Genomic DNA, 21,290 nt, shown 5'->3' on the forward strand with positions numbered 1-21,290 from the left:
TCAGAGTGGGCCCTTCCTGGTAAGTACACAGCTTGGTAAACACATAGTCCCTCTACAGCAAGAAAACCCTGCTCCTTTTGCCAGGAAGTGCCAAGGTGCACCAGAGTATTGCCAGGCCCACATTTCATTGGTGCATGCCTCCTTGCTTAGTGCACTACCTGCACAACCTCACAGGGCAACCCTGTTTGGATGGGGGGCCTCCCTCACAACTGGGCCTATGCCCAGCATATAGGTTGCTCTAGAGCCTTAGTACTCAAAGTGAAGTGGGAAGGTCTGGTGTCATTTAGGAGCCTGGCAGAACTACAGAGCCTCAGACCCCATCCAGGACTGGCCAAATCAAGAGCCACAGTTTAACAAGGTGGCTGGATTATCACCAGGGGTGTCCAAACATGGCTGGAGGCTTTTGGAATAGAGGCAACAAAGTGAGGTCATGGGTGACCACGGGTGGGGACACAGATAAGGGTTTCCAGCTGTCCCTAGCTGTCTGTTCTCAGTTACAGAAGCCTGGCCTGACAGCCAGGAATCCCAGGGAAGGAAACTGTAGTCCCAGGATAGGAAGTGGGGATCCAGGGCCTCCCTGCTCTACACCTAGCTCACCAACATCACGTCTGCACAGAGCTTTCATCAGGATTCTCAGGCTGGTGCAGAGGCCTCAATCGCTCCTACCCGCCGCTCACAGGAAGAGAATAGCTTTCAGCTCAATTACCCTTCACATTCCAATATCATAACGCTTCAATGGGGCTTTTTAACCAAAAACAAAAAAGCCGTGTCTGCTGTAGGCCGACTGCAAGGCCAGCCGTGCAGAAGGGACAGGGCCTGCCTGGATGACAGCCCCTACCAGACCTGGGACCCATCCCAAAGTGCCAAGAGGACAGTGAAGTCTTGGGCCTCAGATGATCAACCTGTGCCCATTGACTTCAGGTATGTAACTGACCCATGACCTTCTTGGGATAAGCACACTCAGACCCATGGCCCAGGAGGCTTGGTGGAGTGCCACACCCCAGTCTGGTCTTTCTTATCTCAACACTGGCCCTGCCCTGTCCTCCTGGGGACAGGAATGCCACCCTGACACACATATCCCCCCACCCCCTCCCCCTGCCAATGTTATGCATTATCTAGCAGGGCCAAGAACCAGGGAACTTGGCTTAGTTGGCTGTCCTTTCCTACCCATTGACTCATGGGCATCTGACCACAACCCTGACAGGCTAAGAAGCTGGCCACGGCCAAACTTATCTACCCTGCTCACAGAGGAGAAACAGGCCCAGCAAGATAGAAGGCCCAAAGACATAAGGAAGAATCCCAGGGTGTGGGACACATTGTGGCCCTGAGGTACCGGGCCTCAAGGTCTGCTCCTGAGTCCAGGTGGAGACAAGCTTAGCCTTGCTCCCCTTCCACCTGAAGAGCCACAGAGGGTCCCTCAGTCCCTCTTCACTTTATATCCTGGTTCTAAGCTTTCCATTTGCACTACAGGGTTTTGTTTTGGCTTTTTTTTTTTCACTCTCCTTATCCTATAGATGAGAAGCTAAATGACTGACTTGGCTGGGGTCCAGGCTAAAATTCATCCCCAATCTTAGTTTAGGAGTCTGGTCTTGCTTCTCTGCTACCTTCTAAGTTGAGGCCTCCAAAACCCCGTGTGTGTGTGTGTGTGTGTGTGTGTGTGTGTGTGTGTGTGTGTATAGGGGAGGGGGGAACCATCCCTGGAAATGCCTAGGGTGTGTGTGTGTGTGTGTGTGTGTGTGTGTGTGTGTGTATGTGTGTGTGTGTGTGTGTGTGTGTATGTGTGTGTGTGTGTGTGTAGGGGAGGGGGGAACCATCCCTGGAAATGCCCTGGTGTGGGGGGGGAGTGGAGGTGGGGGGAACCATCCCTGGAAATGCTCTTCTCCTGGGAGAAGCAGCACCAAGTGTTCAGGCCATGCGAGGCCCACACTTCCTGTGGGTCCTTTTGCCCATCACACCATAGAGGGCTCCACATAATGCTCTAAGATGAGGCCAGTCACTCTCCAAATCAGCCAGCTTGCTGCTAATGGCCTTGACGGTGGCGTCCCCTCCCTGTGTCCGCCTGGCCTCCTGCTGGCTATAGCCGATTTGCTCATGATTTAGCACTCCAGGGCGCTGACCCGTGAGGGAGACACCGGGACAGAAGGAGGCAGGCAGACGTGCAGCCACTGTGCAAGCATGCGTGCTGGCTCTCCAGGAACACGCTGCCAGCCTGGCTCTCTAGGACTGGGGGTGAGGGAGAGGGGCAAAAGGGAATCTGGCACCCTCCTACACTCTCTTTTCCATGTTGCCTAGGGAACTGGGGAACCCAGGAAGGCTGCAGGGACCCCAATTCGGGCATCTTGTCCCAGGAGCCTGAACTCTCTTTTCCTGGACATCTCCAAGGGTTCTCCTTGACCCTGGGGAGAGGTCTTGGCTCCCTAAGGCCCTACCCCTAACCCATAGAAGCTGTGTTCCAGCTGTGCTCTGTGACAGCTGGAACCTCTCTGTGCTTGGTTCCCTGTCTTACAAAGGGATCATCCCCAAACTCACTGCTATATGGTGGAGATGATAAATGCCCTAAACCTAAATGCCTGGTCTCCAGGGCAGTGCTACCTGGATGCAGTAGAACCTCTAGCAGATGTGGCCAAGTGGAAAGTCCCTTGGTCATTGGGGTACTGTCTTCAAATGAGACTGGAGACGACAGGCATGCTATCTTGCCATCTCTCGCTCTCACTACTCCTGATTCAAGTTGTACCCTCCTGTCACTGCAGGCTAAAGGAGAGCCCTCACCCAGCTGTGCTGTGTGGTGGGGCTCCAAGCCCCTCAAACACTGCAAGAGGCCCGGGCCAAGGATCTCACAGAAGTGGCAAAGCTGTCCAACACAGCAGAATCCCACAGGAGAGAATAGACATGAGGACAGCCTCCATTCCTGTCACTATATCACTACTGTCACTCAGCCTTCCCTGAGCCCAAGATCCCAGACCTTACGGGCCTGAGAGAATTATGGCACAGACCCCAACTTAATTAATGAATGAATAAGGGTGCTTCCTATGGGCACACAGCATGGTGACAAGGGCAGGGCGAGGTTGGGGGGGGAGAGGCAGGATGCACAGGGTATGTGTGGGGCAGGTGGGGAGAAGGATGTTAGGCCCAGCTCCCCTGAGCTTCAGTTCTGGGATGAAAGAATCATCCTGCTCACTTCTACAATCTCAAGAACCCACCATTGGCTGGTGGCTACCCTGGTCCTCGGGCCTGGGGCCTGGGTATTGTTTAGAAGGGTATTACTGTGAGTAAGCAGGGGTGCAGGCAGATCTAGAGGCCTTGGACCATAGATCTGTCACTGCTGTGTCCCCAGAAGCAAGACTGAGTGAGTGAATAAAGGCAGATAGACTGGGCATGCAAAAGCAGCAGTGTTATGGAAGCCCTGGGCTTCTCTCTCTCCTGCCTCATAGCCTGCTGCCAAGGAGCCAGAGTGCCACTGAGGGTCACAGGGCTCAAAGGACAGTACCTCCTCCGCATGTCCCAGCAGCATGGGCTGCTTGCTAGATATAGCTCATACCAGCTTCACTCACCACCGCCTCTTGACCCTGCTGACTCTGTGGTGCCCAGAGCTCCCCTTCCCCTCCCACCTCTGCCCTGTCCTTGGCTCCTGATAATCATCAGCCTGATATCCATGTCCTCCTGCCTAAAGGGCCCCTGAGAAGCAGAGTTTGTGGATGCTGGTATGTGTGTGGTGGTGCAAAAGTACTCTAAAATGAGCATCCTGCTGCCCACCATGTCTTCTGCTTCCTATGGCTGCCGTCTCAGGATGTCACACACTAAGTGGCCAAAAGCAGCATAGGCTTGTCACCTTACAGTTCTAGAGATCCGAGATCCAGAGTCAGACTTCATTGGGCTAAAACTCAGTGATGTCAGCAGGGCCGTGATCTTCTGGGGAAAGCATGTCTCCTCATTGCCTTTTCCAGCTGCTGGGACTGCATGTGTCCTTTTGCTCCTGTCCCCCTCTATCTTCAGAGATAGTGTTATGACATACTCATTCATTTATTTTCATTATCCCTCCCTCTCTTTTCTTCTCTCCCTTCTCTCTTCTCTTCTCTCTGGGTTCTCTGCCCCCCTGCCAAATCCCCTCTGCTTCCACCCTCATTTCTTCTACCCCCATCTCTGGGGGGGCGGGTAGGGTTTTTCTTTTGCCCTCCTCATGCCACCCTTTTCTCCCCGAACTCTGAGAGGCACACCCTTCTCCCTGGCTGCTCTGGAACTCTGAAAGACAATGGCATACAGTCACTCCAGCACGGGGCTTTGGAGACAGTAAATAAAGGATTGGTGCACAGAGGGTCTCTCTTGAAGATGGGCTTCAGGGTAGAGAGAGCCACTGAGGGTGAGGACTCATACAGCAGTGTTATCCCTACTGGGTGCCAGGCTGACCACCAATGATGGAAGATGGCCTCCTGTTCTCACAGAGCTCACAGTCACATTTAAGAAGCCAACAGTGATCCAACAAATCCTGTATGATGTTGAATAATCACATCCCAAGATCAAAGCTATGGTGCTCCAAAGACCCAACACACAGAATGTGTTCTGCATAGAGAGGAGGGATCAGGCAGGATCAATGATCTTAAAGGAAGATAGGAGTTTACAAACAAGAAAGACAGTGATGGAGATATGGGCTAGAGGCATGGAAAAGCTGTTCAAAGGCCCCATGGCATGGTATCTTCAAGGACTGGAAAGAATAAGAGGAGAAAGGTTTAGATGAGGTTGGAAAAGCAGCCAGGGGCACATTTTCCATGGCAGCCCTGAGGATTCTGGTCACTGGCCTTGGAGGCTCACAGAAAGGCTTCTATGATACCCTTCACACATCACAGGGACTCAATGAATGAACAGGCTCTGCCCCACACCAGTGACCTGCACCATCGCACCCCCCTCCCCCCACACCCCGCCCCTCATGCGTGGCTCCCAGAGACCTGCGCACTGTGTATTTACGTCCCTGGCTGCAGCGCCGCTGTGGAAATGTTGGTAATCGTGGACACTTTAGGTATTACTTCCACACCATTTAGGGCCTTCCGCCCCAGCAGCTGCTGACGCACCGCCTCCATCTCCTTCCAGCTTTCAAGCTGTATTGGGTGCAGACTTTTTTTTTTAGGCTTGGGAGTCCCTGAGTCTAAAGGACTTGGTAAGTGGGGTGGGGTGGGGTGGGGGATGACAATGTTTTATAAGAATTTATTCTTCTGCTCTTGCCTTGCCCCAACCCTGGCCAGAAAAGGAAAGAAGAAAGAAAAAAAAAAAAAAAAGGAAAATCCATTCCAGCTGCTAGAAAGCCTTTAAAGGTTTTTGTGTTTTCTCCTGAAGACCTGAGATCAGGCTGCTGATACCACTCAACCCACAATGCTGGGGGAGGCTGAGGTCACCTCAGGAAAGTCTCCTTCCCTCCCTGCCCCTTCCCTCTCCTCTCCTTCCCTCCTCTCCCTTCCCTTTCCCCTCTTCTTTTTTCAGAGGCAGCAGTCGAAGCACAAGCTCAGTTTCTACTTGCTTCAGGGGCAAGACAAAGGCAGTAAGATCTGGCTATGTGAACATGGACAAGTTACTGAACCTCTCTGAGACCACCTGCCCAGGTATATTCCAGTGGTTGTCCTTCCTCAGCAACTTGAAAGAACATTCTGAAATCAAGGGAGATATATGAGGGAATGAGACCTCCCTTTCCCCCTTTCCTATATCAAGGTCTCCACCTCTCCATTTAACTTTCAGGGACCTCCTTTCCTCGCCTGGTGTCCTAGTATCATGGCCAGCTGGCCCAGGGAGAGGTGCTTCAGTGCACGAAGTATCTGTCCTGTGTCATTCTTGTTACTGCTCAGTGATAAGGGATAGTAAGTTTCCCAGTGACACCCAGCTGAGACCAGAATTTAATCTGAGTCTGTGAACTCCTAGCTCAGACCATGTGTGGAGCCTCCTGGGGCAAGCTGGTATGGTCACAAAATCCTAATGGACCACATAGGCCAAAAGGACAAGGGTAAAGCAATGCAGAGTTGGAGAGGAGTGGGGTTGGGTTAGAAGCCAGCACAGTGTCACCTTTGGGGCATGCTGGTTCTTTTGGGTACAGATCTGGGTGTGGGTCACACTGACTTGTGCACTTGGCAAGGACAGAACAGACGTGTGACTGTTCCTTCCCTGAACGCACGTATGAGTCACACACTGACTCAGAAGAAAAGGCATAAGAAAAAGGCAAACGAAGCTCACCGAAGCCTGTAAAGACTGCTAGAGAAAAGTCTATGGTTAGCCCACTTGCAAGAGGCCTTCCACCAACGCCTTCCTGTCCATGGTCCCCACTGGACTGGTCTGGCTTTTAGTACTATACCCAACTATCTGAAGCTCATTAAGTTATAATGCAAAGAGGTCCATTTTGGCTCTTGGTTCTGGTCTAAGGGCAAGCCTATTTTTTTTTTTTTTTTTTTTGGTTAGTCAGTCTGGGCACTGTCCTGAGCTCTTTGGCTCAAGGCTAAACACTCTATAACTTTGAGCCATAGCTCTACTTCCAGTTTTCTGATGGTTAATTGGAGATAAGAGTCTCATGCACTTTCCTACCTGGGCTGAACTTGGAACCATGGTCCTCAGATCTCAGCCTCCTGAGTAGCTAGGATTATAGGCATGTGCCACCAGCACCTAGCGGGTCAAGGCTTTCTTTTGTGGGCAGATTCCTGAAGCCACACAGAGCCTTATATGGAGAATCAGGTAGTGTGAGTGTGTGTGTGTGTGTGTGTGTGTGTGTGTGTGTGTGTGTGTGTGTGTGTGTGTGGTCTGTCTCCTATCTTTGAAGCCACTAGACCTCAATCCTGAGGCTCCATCCTGATGATCTTATCTACCTGCCCTAATCATCTCCCAAGATCTCACCTCTCAATGCCATAGTGAGATTAAGTATCCTCTCTTAATTATGCACAATGAGAAATTAGCGTGGACCTTCTGTGGGGCCATGCTCCAACTGTACTTAGATGTCAGCCTCTACTGTAGGGTGGAGGGGCAAACTGAGGAATAAAATGACTTGCTCAAGCCTCCTAGCCAGATAGAGTTCTCCAAACTCTAATTCAATGAGCAGCCCCACCTGGTTGTGCTTAGACAGGTGACCCTGAGAGATGGCGAGACCTGGGGCTCAGCAGCCTGCAGAAGACATCCAGACCAAAGTCAGAGGTGGAGCATCTACCCAGGACCACCAGGAGGGGCTGTATAGGGAGGAACAGGAAAAGCAGAGACTTGTACCGTAGATCTGGAGGAGGGAAAAGAGGGCAGGACAGGGGCTGGTGCCAATTCTGGCAGCCACATCTGAAGGGGCTTCCAAAGGCTGTCTTCTATTGCTCTGCTTATCTGTCAAAAGGGTGAAGACTAGCCTCCCTGCCGTCTCCCATGGGATGTTCCCAGGGAGGATGCATTGGGGGTTGGCTCAGTGGTGGGAGGAAGATGCATGGGGAAGGGTACAGCATGAACAAAGGCAGAAGAGTGACCTCTCATAGCACAGCAGGGGCTGAGGACAGGAAAAGAAGGCACACCCCCAAGATGGATTTCTGAAACAAGCTTGGGCTGGGTAGAATGGGAGATGCAGTGGGACTGGCTCAGAATGGGAGTTACAGATTTGGGAAAGGGTCAGCAGGAAGGGTCCCCATACCATCCCTTGTTTCTCAGCCAGCAGCACTGTGAGAGGGGACCAGGCTGAGCTTGTGCCCTCCTAGACAAGGACACACTAGGGCATGATGTTCTTTGTGGTCCCTATGTCTGGGGTGGAGTGGGGTGGGCTGACCAATTGATGGTGAAGACAGTGATCAGAGCCGATTACATCGTACCTAGTGATTACACCCCGGGCGAAATCTCCCAGTGGCATTATCTCCTCCAGAGAGAAGAGCGAGCAGGCTTTTTAATAGACGGACAGGCAGTTTCCACTTAAGGTTATTATAAAGAGAGAGTGCCCAGCCCCTCACGGCTTCTAGCCAGCATCACTAAGTTGCAAAGTAATTAAGGGCTGCTAAAGAATCGGAAAAATGATAATAATTCCGCCCACCAATGGTTTTCTGTCTCTCTCTCCCTCTCTCATGTCCCCCTTCTGGTAGGAAACAAGGTGGGTCAGGCAGCCTGCAAACACATCAAAATAGCTATTGTACACAGGGTTCAATGTCAGGGAGGTGGGAGGATAGAGAGAAGGACACTGCAGGCCTGTCCTCAGGCTGTTTTGACACTTCTTGAACTTGTTAGGATAGTAGAAGAGCTGAGACAAAGTCTCTACACCACAGGAGACAGGAAGAATGGCTACAAGCTGGCAGACGATGCAATAGGCTCCTGGCTCCTGTGCCTGCATCTTAAGGCACCAGAGTCCCCTGCTTGCAGCCAGTGGACTGTAGGCATCTCGTGTCACCCAAGCTGTGGACAGTCAGACCCCCAGGAATGCAGAATGCTGCAAGCCAGGGATGAGCTTCATGTCACAGGTTCTAGAAGCTTTCCTGAGACTTTTACCCTTCCCGCTGCCCCAGCTACCTCTGGTCCTCTGGTTAGTCAAACAGGCTGAGTGACCTTGGGCAGGTCTTCAGCCTCTCTGGACTGCTCTAGGATGTGTGATCCAGACAGGCTGTCCTGATGGTTCTTCTGTGTTGACTTTGAGGAGTTTCTGATCTACTACTATGTTTCTTAAGCCCTCGGTGTCTCCTTCTTTCCTTGTCTTCATGTCATATTTTCTGCAGGTTTCCTGTCTCCCCCTGGACTGTTAGTCTGACCACTAACCACCAACATCAGCATAGCAGTTCACACACAGTACACTAGAGCCTCATCCATCAGAGCTCCAGGGATGACCAAGCCACTTGCCCTACCATGACAAGGGCCAGAGTCATCAGAGTCATCACCTAAGTGATGCCCAGGTGCCTGCGCATCACTGAACTTTTTTAACCATGCCCGGGATCCCTGTCTACAGATGAAGACATGGTGTCTCAGAGAAGACCTCAGATTGCAGCCTAAGTCCTATGTGCCTGGCTCTATCTCAGGTTCCCCAATAGGAATCCATGTAGGCCCTGGGTCACAGGTGGGCACAGGATCATATGACACAGATGGGCCAGAGCTACTCCTGGCTGCAGGTTGGGATACCTGGTCCATCTATTTCCTATGTTTGACCCACCCATGGTCCTGTACTACCTTCTGGAGAAGGAGTACAGGCAGAAAGCCCACTCCCATCCTCACAGGCCTCACCATAGGGTAAGAAAACCCTATAAGAAAAAGATGACAAATAGACTTTAGGCAGGGGGTGGCAGTACTGCATCTAAACACAGAACAGAGTGGTAGCCAGCTTCCTGCATTTTAAGGTGCTTTATTTAATGGAGGAGAACATAATAAAAAGTGTCCTGGCACAAGTCAGAAACAAACCACCCTAATATACATGCGCTAGGCTCAACAGAGCTCTGTTTCATATTAGTGACAGAAGGTCCAGTGATCAGAGAGAGCACTGTAAGAGCTCCCAAAGGCTCCCAGTTAGAATCAAGGAGGAAACCTATGTAATTGAGAACATTATTACTGTTACACTGTAACTTTAATGAGCTCTAGGTTCCCTCTGTCTCCTGCTCCTTGCAATCCTTCTGCTAAAAGGGATGGGCAACACCCATAGCCCTGGCCACAGGCATGAAGGAGGTATTACAGAGGTCATGAGGGAGGGTTCTCAACTCTACCCCACTGGGTAAAAGAGGAAGCAAGGATCCTAGAGAGTCCTGCTGGGTTAAGCAGTTGGAGGGCAGATGGCAGCCTAGATGTGGGTTGAGGCAGGGGAGTCACCCACTCACACCAACAATGTTGTGCACACATTTGATGACTTAGGTGGCAGCAGCCTTTGGGGGCACCTTAACCCTGAAAGCCCCAAGGCAGGGGCATCATGGTGGGTAGCCTGCCCTGACTGGGACTTCCTCCTTACAACTTGTGGCAAAGCACAACAGGCCTGGTAGAGACCCATAAAGATGTTAAAAATTGAGTATGAGGGGCTGGGAATGTGGCTTTATGGGAGAGTGCTTGCCTAGCATGTATAAAGCCGGGTTCGATTCCTCAGTATCACATAAATAGAAAAAGACAGAAATAGCACTGTGGCTCAAGTGGTAGAGTGCTAGCCTTGAGCAAAAGAAGCTCAGGAATAGTGACCAAGCCCTGAGTTCAAGGCCCAGGACTGGCAAAAAATTGAGTATGAGGCCAGGTGCTAGTGGTTCATGCCTGTAATCATAGCTGCTTAGGAGCCTGGGCAGCAAAGTCCATGAGACTCTTTCTCCCATTAACCAGCAAAAGTCAGAATTACAGGTATGGCTCAAATGGTATGGTGCCAGCCTTGAGCAGAAAAGCTAAGAGACAGTGCTTAGACCCTGAGTTCAAGCTCCAGTACCAGCACACACACACACAAATTGAGTATGAAAATCCAGGCATGGTGGTGTAGGACTCAGGAGGTGGAGGCAGGAGAATGGCAAGTTTAAAGCAAGCTTGGGTTAGATAGTTAGACTCTGTCTTAAAAAACCAAAACCAAACCAAACAAAACTAAATAGCAAGAGTTTCTGGAGGCAGGACACTGCAGATGGAGGCTATAGTGCATGCCTATCCAACTGGTAGACTTGGAGCCATAAACCAACTTCTTTTGGCCTCAGTTTCTCTCATCTATACAACATGAAGAACAGCTCTCCCGTAACTTACAGAACTGCCCAGAGGAGGAAAAAAGTGAAGGCTGTGAGATCAGTTAAATATGCACCTGCCTCTGGGTCTGAGCAAGCAAGGTAGCGGCTGTTGCCCAAATGTGTGCCCTGTCACCACCCAATTACTACCTGTTCACCTGGCTCCTGCAGGCTGGGTCACCTGCCTGTTACAAGTGCAGAGTGTCTGTCCCAGGTATACATCACTGGACTGACAGAGGAAAGAGAGCAGGGATGGGATAAGAGCCTTGAAGTAGCCCCAAGGGCCATAGAGACATCATCTAGGACCTCCATATGGCAGTTCTGGTACAGCCAGCAGGATCCCTAATGCCCAGATGATTTATGGGTCTCCCTCTCCCAGATCAATAGACCACTGGTTTTAAATGCAGAGGGGGATGCAGACACTGTGGTCCCAAGGTGAAAATTAATATGGACTGTCAAGGGGCTGCCTTCCCTGGCATGAAAAGATGGCACTCCCATGAGTGGAAGTGACACCTCGGGGGCACACAGCAGGTACAAGCCAGTGCAAGTTGAGGATATACTTTATTAATCACTCAGCATCTGACGAACACATGGCACAAAGGGCAGCTGAAGCACTGCTGCCAACTCCAGGGACACTAATAAATTGGATTATTTGGTTAAGTCTACCATCATGTGACCTAGGCCTCATCTGGCCAATGCTCCAGGGCTTCCATGTGCCATGCACAGAGGACAGAACACCTGAGATCCAGGAGCTAGCAGGCACCAGAGGGCACCTGCTGAGAGCAGTGCCATGCTATCTCCTGGAGGAAACAAGGTGTGGGCAGGTGCCAGGCCTGTGGCTTCTCACCCCAACTAAGTGTAATAAAGGGTTTCCTGCCTAGTAAAAGTAAAGCACCTAGCAAAGCCCTGTACCAACTTCCTCCCTCCTTTTTTACGACTACCCACAGCTGATGCCCAGCTCTGAGGTCCATCCCTTCAAGCCACACCTACCTAGCACCAGGTACATGCCAGGCTCAGAGCACCCCCAGTGACCAAGCCTGGTCTACACTTGGCTGTACACTTGACAGATGTGCAGGCAGCAATGGTTAAACAGCTACAGCTGGATGCATACTGGGCCTGCCCTTTCCCCTTGCCCACAGCATTGAGTGGGTCACATGCACTGCTCTTGTGTATATGGGACCCCATAGCGTGACAATGGGGGACAGCTATGTACACTGGCTAGCCATGGTATAATCCAGCCTGTCACCAGGCCGTAACTGGCTGCAGGCAAGCTGTTCACCTCTCTGCCTCCTGTCCTGTCCACTTCTATAGAACGGACATGTGACTCCAAGGTGTGGTGAGGGCTTCACAAGAACCCATGTGGACAGCATAGTCTGGGCTTATAGGAAACGCTAATAATAACAACCCTAATTTAGTATTGTTATTGTCACAGAAATGAATGATTTGATTTCATTGCCAAGTGATTTCCAGGGACATATCTCCTCCCTTGTCTCTTCCTATCCTGTGACTTCTCTGTGTCCTTAACTGCCAGAGGGACATAGGACCAGCATTTTGGGCCTCTGGCTCTGTCCCTGTCCCCAGCTTCACGTGAGGCTTAAGTCAGTGCCCTCAGACTCGTGTGTTCTCCTTCCAGCTCAAGCCCATTCCTGCAAGTAGCCTTGTCCCCACTTTACAATTGGTCATCAGAAGCCACAGGTGACAAAAGTCTATGAAAGACCTGGGCAGGGACCCAGAGCCCACTTTCTAGCTTGTCTCTGTTTCCATGAAGTAGTAGTGGGGACATGCAAGGCACACACAGACCCACAGCCATTGTCCCACCTCAGCATGGTCTCTGATCAGGCTTAGAATTCACCTTTCTCTTTGGGAAAGCCCAACAGAAGAAAAGAGAACAAGGGGTCTTGAAAGTGGGTAATATTCAGAGACATTATGGTTGCATTCTCTAACAAACTTCTACTCATCCCATGAAGGCCCAAACATAAAATCCCTATGTTAAAAGCCTGGTGCTTCCATTATGCTGACTGCACAAGCTACCATGACACTTAATACATTGAGATGTAATTACACACACAGTTACTTGTTCCTCTCTTTGTAAAATTACCTTCCTTGAGGGTGAAGACCTAGATTTTAATTACCAGCATTTTACTGAATATACTCTGGGCTGAAACCCAATTACAGTGTGTAAGGACTTTTCTTATCTACACTATCGTAGCTCTTCCAACAATACTTAAAGACAGACCTTGTTGTTCAACTTCTAGATGAAAAAAAAAAAAAGAGGTCCAGAGAGACTGAGACACACATTTAAAGTAACAAAGCTAAAAAGTGATCTCTTTTTTAAAAAAAAAATTTATTGGGGCTGGGAAGTGGCTCAGTGGTAGAGTGCTTGCCTTGCATGCCTGAGGCCCTGGGTTCGATTCCTCAGCACCACATAAGCAAAAAAGAAAAAAGCTGGAGATGGCGCTGTGGCTCAAGTGGTAGAGCGCTAGCCTTGAGCTGAAGAGCTGAGGGACAGCGCCCAGGCCCAGAGTTCAGGCCCCACTAACGGACCCCCCCAAAAAAATTTATTACTCTGCATATCAAGTAAGTTTAGGGCTTTGTTCTGGATCTGTTTGACAACTGTTTTTGTGTTCTTTCTTATTTATTTATTTAATTTTATTTTTAGTCAATCATGGGGCTTGAACTCAGGGCCTGGGTACCATTCCTTAGCTCTTTTGTTCAAGGCTAGCATTTACCACTTTGAGCCACAGTGCCAATTCTGGTTTTCTGGTGATTGATTGCAGATAAGATTCTCACAACTGGGGCTGGGAAGGTAACTCAGTGGTAGAGTGCTTGCCTTGCATGCATGAGGCCCTGGGTTCAATTCCTCAGCACCACATAAGCAGAAAAAGCCAGAAGCAGCCCTGTGGCTCAAGTGATAGAGGTCTAGCCTTGAGCTGAAGAGCTGAGGAATAGCACCCAGGCCCAGAGTTCAGGCCCCATGACTGACCCAAAAAAAAAAAAAGAGTCTCACAACTTCCCTGTCAGGGCTGGCTTCAAACTGCAATCTTCATATCCTAGCCTCCTGAATACAGGAATATGACACAGGTGCCTGGTGATCTATTTCTTTTTTTATTGTGGATCAGAGCATGACAGATTTGATCTGGGCCTTGAAGGATGGGCAGAATTGAGTTAAACTTTAGAACTAGATAGAAAAAAATACTAGTCTTTCTGTAACTAGATACATATGCAGACTGATAGACTATTGGACAGATTCACAGACACAGAGTGGATCCTCTAGCCTACGAGAGAGTACAGACATAAGAAAACAGAAGGTACCATCATCACAAGATGTGCTGGGATAGGCAAGTTAATACCCAATGTGTACAAGCTGGGAATGCCCAGGGTAGGAAGCTACACTTATCGAAACATCAAGGGCATGGTGTCCCCAAGCCCCTGAGACCCCTTGATTCCTTGACCACACATTGACTGACCATTCACCTCATAGTCTCCCTCCTGCCCTAACATCTCAACACCAGGGTCACCTCCCCAGGGATCTGAGGGGTAGCCCCGAGAGGAGTGGGGAGGGGTTAGCTAGGGCAGCTCTGAAGGTCAGTGAGGCTGGCACACGCTCCTAACAGAGGTAGTGGAGCAGCACCGCTGGGCACAGACACAGGCAAACACGTTTGAGCAAATTGGCACACCATAAAAGTCTATTACAGCAAATCAAACAGCAGTCAGCATGACAGCCATTAGCCTGAAATGAATACACGACACTTAATGAGGTCTGTGGGGCTGGCTGGGTGAATTAAGTTGCCAATTCTAGCAGGATTTCCCTTTTCTTTACGGACTTGAAAGCATCCACGCTGCCTCGTTAGGGCTTCGACAAGTGAATTGCAGGGCCTTTCACCCTGATAAAATGGATAATTACATGGAGAACCGCTTTAGTGAGGGGGAGAAGAGTGGGCGGGAGAGGGGCCAGAACAAACAAACCCAAACACACACCTGCTGGGGTGGCTTCTCCCAATCCAGAGCTAACTGAGTCCTGGGAGTGGGGCTAAGCCTGGGAGGGCAAGGGGCAGGACTTGGCTGTGAAGCCCCACCTACCCATTATTCCTAGCCTCAGCGCCTGGGGGAGGCAGCTATGGATGTCAGAAGTCCTCAGCCAAGACAACTGCCTTCAGCACTTCTGGAAACTCTAAGTGATCACCCTGCCGGCTCCTCCATCCTGGCTGGTGTCCCTGTCATCGAAGGAGTTCATTTCAAAGGCAGATTTTAGGTGTGTGGAGGTTAGGAAGGTAAGGGAGAGGATGTGATAGCGAGAGGTCCACAGGGGATCCAAGTGGATGGGAGTGAGGTGGCCTGAGCCTCTCTGCCATCCTTAGAGGATAATGAAATCCTGTCAGATAAGGAGGATCCTAGATCCTGGTTTGTGACAGCTACTGGGACCGAAGCCAGCAGAGGGACAGTGAGAGACCTAGAGTTTTACCCAGGCAGTCAGCACCTGCAGGACTAGAACCCAGGTCTCTTCTATCATTCCTCCTCCCACTACTACCTCTTCTAGGTCTGTTAATAACCCCACCTCCTCCAGGAAGCTGGTGGGATTTCTCTGGTCATTCTGGTGAAACAGGGTCTTCAATACCCTGCCCTACCCTGTTCTTTGGTTTACATGCTCACCTGGTTCATATCTAAAGGCCTTGGCCACTGAGTTGCTTTTCTAGAACAAGAGCCTGGGGTGTTTAGGAGGCCCTGGGCTCCATTCTCCAGCCCAGAGCCAGCAGGCCTTGTGCTGGTCCACAACTGGAGCCTGAACCAAGAAGCTCAGTTCCAGCTCAGGCAAGGGCTGGACCCTGCCACGCCACCTCAGATCATGAGTGGCCAGGCTGCCTTGCGGCTGATACCACATCCTTACTGGCCCCAGTGAGCAGTTCTAAACCAGGCCACTGAAGGATGCAGGGAGTTTACACACAAGTAAACACAGGGGCCTTCCTTGAGATATGGTGCATCCTTTCTGCCTATCTACTTCTCAGTAGAAGGGCAGGGAGGTTACTTTATCCATTCTGCCTTTCCTACTTTATAAGACAAGGGGGACGATGGCCCAGAGAGGTTAAGCAACATGTCCTGCCAGATCTAGCAGTCTGGGAGCTAAACAAGGGTTAGCCCTATGATCCTCAGCCCTGAGTCCTGACCCTCATTCCACACTCCTGAGGTATCTCAAACCTCTGTGGAATGCCTACCCCACAGAAGACACTGAACAAGGGCTCTGTCCTTATAGGCATTAAGAGAACTCCAGGGGTTCCAACAGGGCTAGGTGCTGCCAGTCCCATCTCTGGAGGAGAGCAGAAAACTGGGCCTGGGCCAGTGAAGCTGGGGAGGAGGGACATGATCCTGTGTCCTCTTATTGCCGGTGCTACTGCTGCCCCCCCTTAAGGGGAGACAGAGGGCAGCCATGCCTGCCAGGATGGCAGCTGAGCAATGGGCCCAAGGCTCATTAACTCCCAGCCATGCCCTTGGTTTCTGAGCCCAGGCCCAAAGTGCAGGCTGGCACGTAGAGCTCCTTAATTAAATTAGGGAGACTTCCAAATGAGCAAGAATGTGGAGCCAAGCTGCAGTCCCTGGGCATGCCAGCCAGAGCACAGGGCACTGGGTTGCCATGTTAAGGACCATGGACTCCTCCTCTTAATGGTTGATGATAAGCAGGGGAAAGGCCTTTATGCCTCAGGTATAGCTGCAGCCCACATATGTCCTCCAGCCTTCCACATGGGAGGAGCATGGAACCCTTGAGGAATGAGGGCTACAAGATCTCTTCATTTTAGAGAAATAGCTGACCTTTCCTGGGAGTCAGGAGGCTCAAGGTCACAGATGTGTGACCTTGGGCAAGTCTTTCTCTCCCAAATCAAACCTGTGGGACATTCTCTTAAGAGTTAGTAATATAAAAGAGTTAGAACCCAAATGCCTGGTGCCAACTTGCCTTCCAGAAAGTTCTATCTCCCCTGGTTCTCAGCCCAACCTTTGACAGCTGATGCCCAGAGTCCCCAAGGGCAGAGCGTTTTTTTTTCTCCATCACCTTCTGTCTCTTTGTATCACTAGTTTCAGCCATCAGCCACTGTGGTGAAAGACAGCAAGTAGTAGGAACCCTGGTGCCAACGGGAGCCAGGAGCCAGCTTATTAATGAACCGTTCGTAATGCAATAATTTGTACTTCTCAATTACCAGCAATGGCTTGATTTTACATGCCTGCAAACATGCTCAGACCAGAAGCCAAGGGGACATGGGCCTGAGCACAGGATGGCACAGGACTAGGGAAAGCGTTTTCACAGGACTACACTCTCCCCAAATTCTGTGGGACTTCACTCTGGATAAATCGGGAAGCCAGTGATAAGGCCTAGGAACCCACCTGGCCCACCAAATCATGAATGGGATAAAAGAAGGTCCACCACCGGCCTATCCCACCTCCTGTCCTGGTGTGGACTCCAGATAAAGGTAGGATCTCTACCAAGCAGGTTCTCTCAGGCTCTATGGCTCCTACTGCCCACTGACCCAGCTATAATCTCCACACTGACCCCCATCTTCAGAGGTGCCAGCTGATTACTGATTGGCCCAGAGTAGACATTGGGCAGGGACATGGCAGGGGAGGGCTGGAGTTGCCTGTTCCCTGGCTGATCTCCAGGTACCTCACTCTGCTAGTCGGAGGAGCAGCAGGCCCCAGAACTCCCCCCAAGGTGACACCCTAGACGTTCTTACCTCAGGGATGCGCACGCTGTAGGGCTGGTTGTGAAATGTGGGCGCATTGTCATTCACATCTCCCACCTGGATGTTCACCTTCCGTGTGATCACCTGCAAGAGAAGGGTGAGGACTTAGCTGCCCCTGCCTCTGGCCTCTTTCTACCCAAGGGGCCCAGGAATTGCTCCTCCCAGGGCAGCAGGGCCCTCTGGAAACACTCACCCCCTGGTGGTCACTGACAGAGAACTCCACTGTGAACTCTGACTTGGTCTGAAAGGAAAAAAATAAAATAAAATAAGAGAGGGAGGGAGTGCAGAGTTAGTGAGGAGCCTGAGGAGCTGCAGGCTGGATCTAGTCCTGGGTGAGGCTGAGAGGCTCTAGTATTGCCTGGAAACTTGTCCAGAATTGGCAGCCAGGAGCTTCCCAAAAAACAAGCACTGCCCTTTGCTTGGGGAAGGCATATAGAATATGGATTCTTCCTTAAAAGACAAGCGCGCTGTGTACCAGTCTTGGATCTGCCTCTCAATGACTGCGTGATATTAAGCGAGTCACTTGACACTTCTGATGGCCACTCTTGGAAATGCAAGAGATCACAAAGCATGGGGCTCTGTGTAAATCTTTCCTTAATTTGTTTAGAAATCACTGTTCCAGAAACTTCTGCCTCTCTAGAAATTTCCATGTTATAGGACTGTTTGCTGGGGTGTAAGTTGACTGCTGTCTCCCAGAGCTCCATTCTACATGGGATGACCCCATGATTGCAGTGGCCCTTGCCTATCCAGTGTTACCCCTTTGTTTAGAAACCCCCCAATCACCTCATTCCAACCCCAAGCGCAGCCATCAGTATGTACCCTCAAAGAGGGCTACCACTCAGTCAGAAAGATACATTTTCAGAATCAGAAAGTGGCCTTAGAAAAAGCCCCCCCCCCGAAAAGATGATTAAGGCCCCCCTTCTGCCAGTATCTGCCCACCTCTTCCAGGAAAGGGTTAGGGAAGGGTACAGGCAAGTCCTACCTCTCTGTCCAATGGCTGCCTAAGCCATACCACACCAGTGTCAGGTTCCACAGCAAAGAAGCGGGAGGCTTCCTCTCCAGACACGCCAAACACCAATGGATCATTGTCCATATCTCGGGCCAGCAACTGAGTCACAGATGAACCTGGAATGGCCAAGCAAGAGAGCAGAAGACGGAGATCAGGTCCATTCCTTACCATAGTGTTCAAGTGGCTGGACTCCCAGCCCTGAGCACTCATCAATAGATCTCAGCAGGTTATGGATCATCTCAAGACACTATGCATTTCAGGGCTCTATCCAAGGCTCTCTTCTATCCTGGCCCCCACAGAATCACCATGTTTTGGTCATGTAAAGGAAAGCTGTAACTTCTACCTGTCCTCCTTTTTCTAATTTTGGAGGTCTCCTTCTCCAAGTAGCTTCTCTTTCTCCTCACTAGGTCCCAACACTTGGATTCTTATGTTCCAAGATGGGGCAGATAATTCAGCCCTAGCCAATTAGAGTGAATATTCTCATCTCTCTGGATACAAAGATTGTCCAGTATGAGCATGTGACCAAAACTAACCAATCAAAGGCAATCCTGGGACTTTTGGAATTCCTGAACTGGCACTGTTACCAGCATATTTGGCACCACAGAAGCCGACCCTGTCTGAGAATGAGGACCCCAAGGATAAAAACAGACGCAAGTGGTACCTTGGAGAGGCTGATTCCTGTTGGGCTGAGACTATGTAGTGTGACTAACACTGATTCCACTCTCTAGATGTTATAGGAACTAAACGTATCTTCTCCACTCTCCCTCCCTCCCTCCCTCCTTCTCTCCCTCTTTCCCCTTTCCCCACCCCTCTCTCTGTCCTACATCAGTTGAGTTGAATTTTTCTTTTGCAAATAGAAGAACCCTTTCTAATTCAGAATATTTTGCGAATCCTTCTGGCCCTCTATCAAAAATATCTATGTGTTTACTTTGTGATAAGTACTGGAGTACATAGAGATTAAGAAAATGTGGCATGGCCTTAAGACTACACTCCAGTTCTGTCCTCAGGAAGGGGATTGAATGGTGTCACCCCTCATTAAGTCCTGGTCCCCCTGGGCATTAGGATGCCTGGTCTGCAGCCCACCTCAGAAGCTCTAGCACAGCACATCTTTTCCTAGGACTTACAGGTTCCCTGATGGCTTTCTGACAGGGCGGTCAGGACTGAGGTGTTTCCTAGCACAATGACAAAACCTTAAAGTTCTAGGGAGATGGGAGCAGTTGGTCACCTTGGCTTCAGGAGGTCCCTAAATCCCCAGGAACTGTGCCAAAATGTCATGAGTATCTGATATGTGACATTCTGAAGGGAGGCCATCTGGTTCTGAAATGGACAGAGCAGAGTGATGGCTAGGGGCAAAGCCCTTCTCTCAAGGGCCCCTAGAAAATGGTACTGTCTTTTCCCCAAATACCAACTGTGCTATTTACCAGGGAAGATTAAGCCAGGGATGGAAAGAAGGATTTGAAGCATGGGGAATTTCCTCCAGGTTCATGAGCTTTGGCAATTGAACTTTCCACAGGACAGTTCTAACCTGACTGTGACAGCTAATGCTTTTGAGCCCCAATAATAGGCAGTTTCTGAGCTAAGCACTGTCTGATGCTGTCCTTACCAGTATTGTCCGTGCTTCACAGATAAGGAAACCAAGAATGATGACGTAATTTCCCTCAACCTCACAGTTAGTGAAGGGCAGAGCTGAGATCTACAGTCCGGGTATCCAGGGCTCATTGTCCACCTCTGTCTCAAGTGAATTCATGTACCGCTTAGGGCCAACTAGATGCCCAGATCTCGAGAATGGAAAATCCTGAGCATTCAGATCTCAACACACCAGATACCACATCTATTCACTGTTCCATCCTCCTAGCAGCTCGGCCTGGAAGCAATCAGTGCCCCTGCCATACAGGTAGAATGTTGAGGTTCAGGAAGGCAAAGGAGCCTCTGCTACATGCAGCTCAGATCATCGGCAGCAATGTGATGGGAGGTGAGCAGAGAGAGGAGTTGTGAAACCACAGAACAAAGTTGGAACAGCTCAGAGCACAACCTTCCAGAGGAAGAAGCCAAAGGCACTAAGCAAGCTGCCTATGTGGGATGGTGAGTACCAGGCAGTACTCAAATCCAGATCTTCAACACCCATGCTCCATTCAATCCCCTTCCTGAGGACAGGACTGGAGTGATTGTCTTAAGACCATGCTACATTTTCTTAATCTCTGTGTACTCCAGAACTTGTTGATGGGGGAAGGGAAGGAGTATGTGAAAGTCCCAGACAAATGAAACACATCTCCTCATAGGTCTGCATTCCTAATGGCAAGGAATACAATGGGTGTAGGACATAGCATTTATTTTTGAGATATTACATAAAGCTGTTAGAGAATTTCCAACCCTTCCATCATCAAGCACAGGAAACACTGAACTAACTCTCAGGCTGTGGGCAGTGATTCCACAGTAAGCTTCGGCCAATATGCATCCCACTCTTCCACATCACAAGGATCCATGCCAGTCTGTAACCCCCAACCCCGCGCCCCCCCCCCCCCCCGCCCTACTACCCAGACCTCACTTGCCAACTCCTTCCAGGTAGAGGGTGTGAAGCCAAGCCGTGACTGGCTGAGGAGGATTCTGGGAAGGCCACATTGGCTCTCCAGCCAAGGCCATGTGACTCGGCCTGATAATCCCAAATGGCTTTCTCAGACCTGACACTCAGGTCCTCCGAAGAAGGGGGGCACTGAGCAGGACAGGGATGGGGCCATCAGCTGCTGTCACCCACCCTGTAATTTCCTGGACTTTTATCCATTTTCCCCTCAATTATATGCTACTCAAAATGGTCCTTTTCGGCTTCCTCACAGGCTCTTGCCTGCTCACGCCTTCTTTGTGTCCTAGGTAATTGCTGGTGACCTTTTCTAAGTGTACTAATTAAAGGTGCCGATTTAATAT

The 21,290-nt window shown here is 50.3% G+C and overlaps 1 protein-coding gene across 4 annotated transcripts in view; it reads right to left on the reverse strand.

Annotated features, from left to right (window-relative positions):
* Nucleotides 1-21,290, reverse strand: part of Cdh23 (cadherin related 23) — a 322,925-nt gene that overhangs the window by 250,427 nt on the left and 51,208 nt on the right. For all 4 annotated transcript variants that reach the window (XM_042690127.1, XM_042690128.1, XM_042690124.1 and 1 more), the window contains exons 3-5: nt 18,345-18,487; nt 17,556-17,603; nt 17,354-17,446 (exon numbers count right to left, since the gene is read on the reverse strand). In XM_042690127.1, coding sequence (XP_042546061.1) covers nt 17,354-17,446; nt 17,556-17,603; nt 18,345-18,487 — 284 coding nt within the window. The remainder of the gene's footprint in view (nt 1-17,353; nt 17,447-17,555; nt 17,604-18,344; nt 18,488-21,290) is intronic.

Source organism: Dipodomys spectabilis, unplaced genomic scaffold (genome assembly GCF_019054845.1).
Source record: "Dipodomys spectabilis isolate Male_0828 unplaced genomic scaffold, ASM1905484v1 ptg000136l, whole genome shotgun sequence".
Taxonomy (NCBI): domain Eukaryota; kingdom Metazoa; phylum Chordata; class Mammalia; order Rodentia; family Heteromyidae; genus Dipodomys; species Dipodomys spectabilis.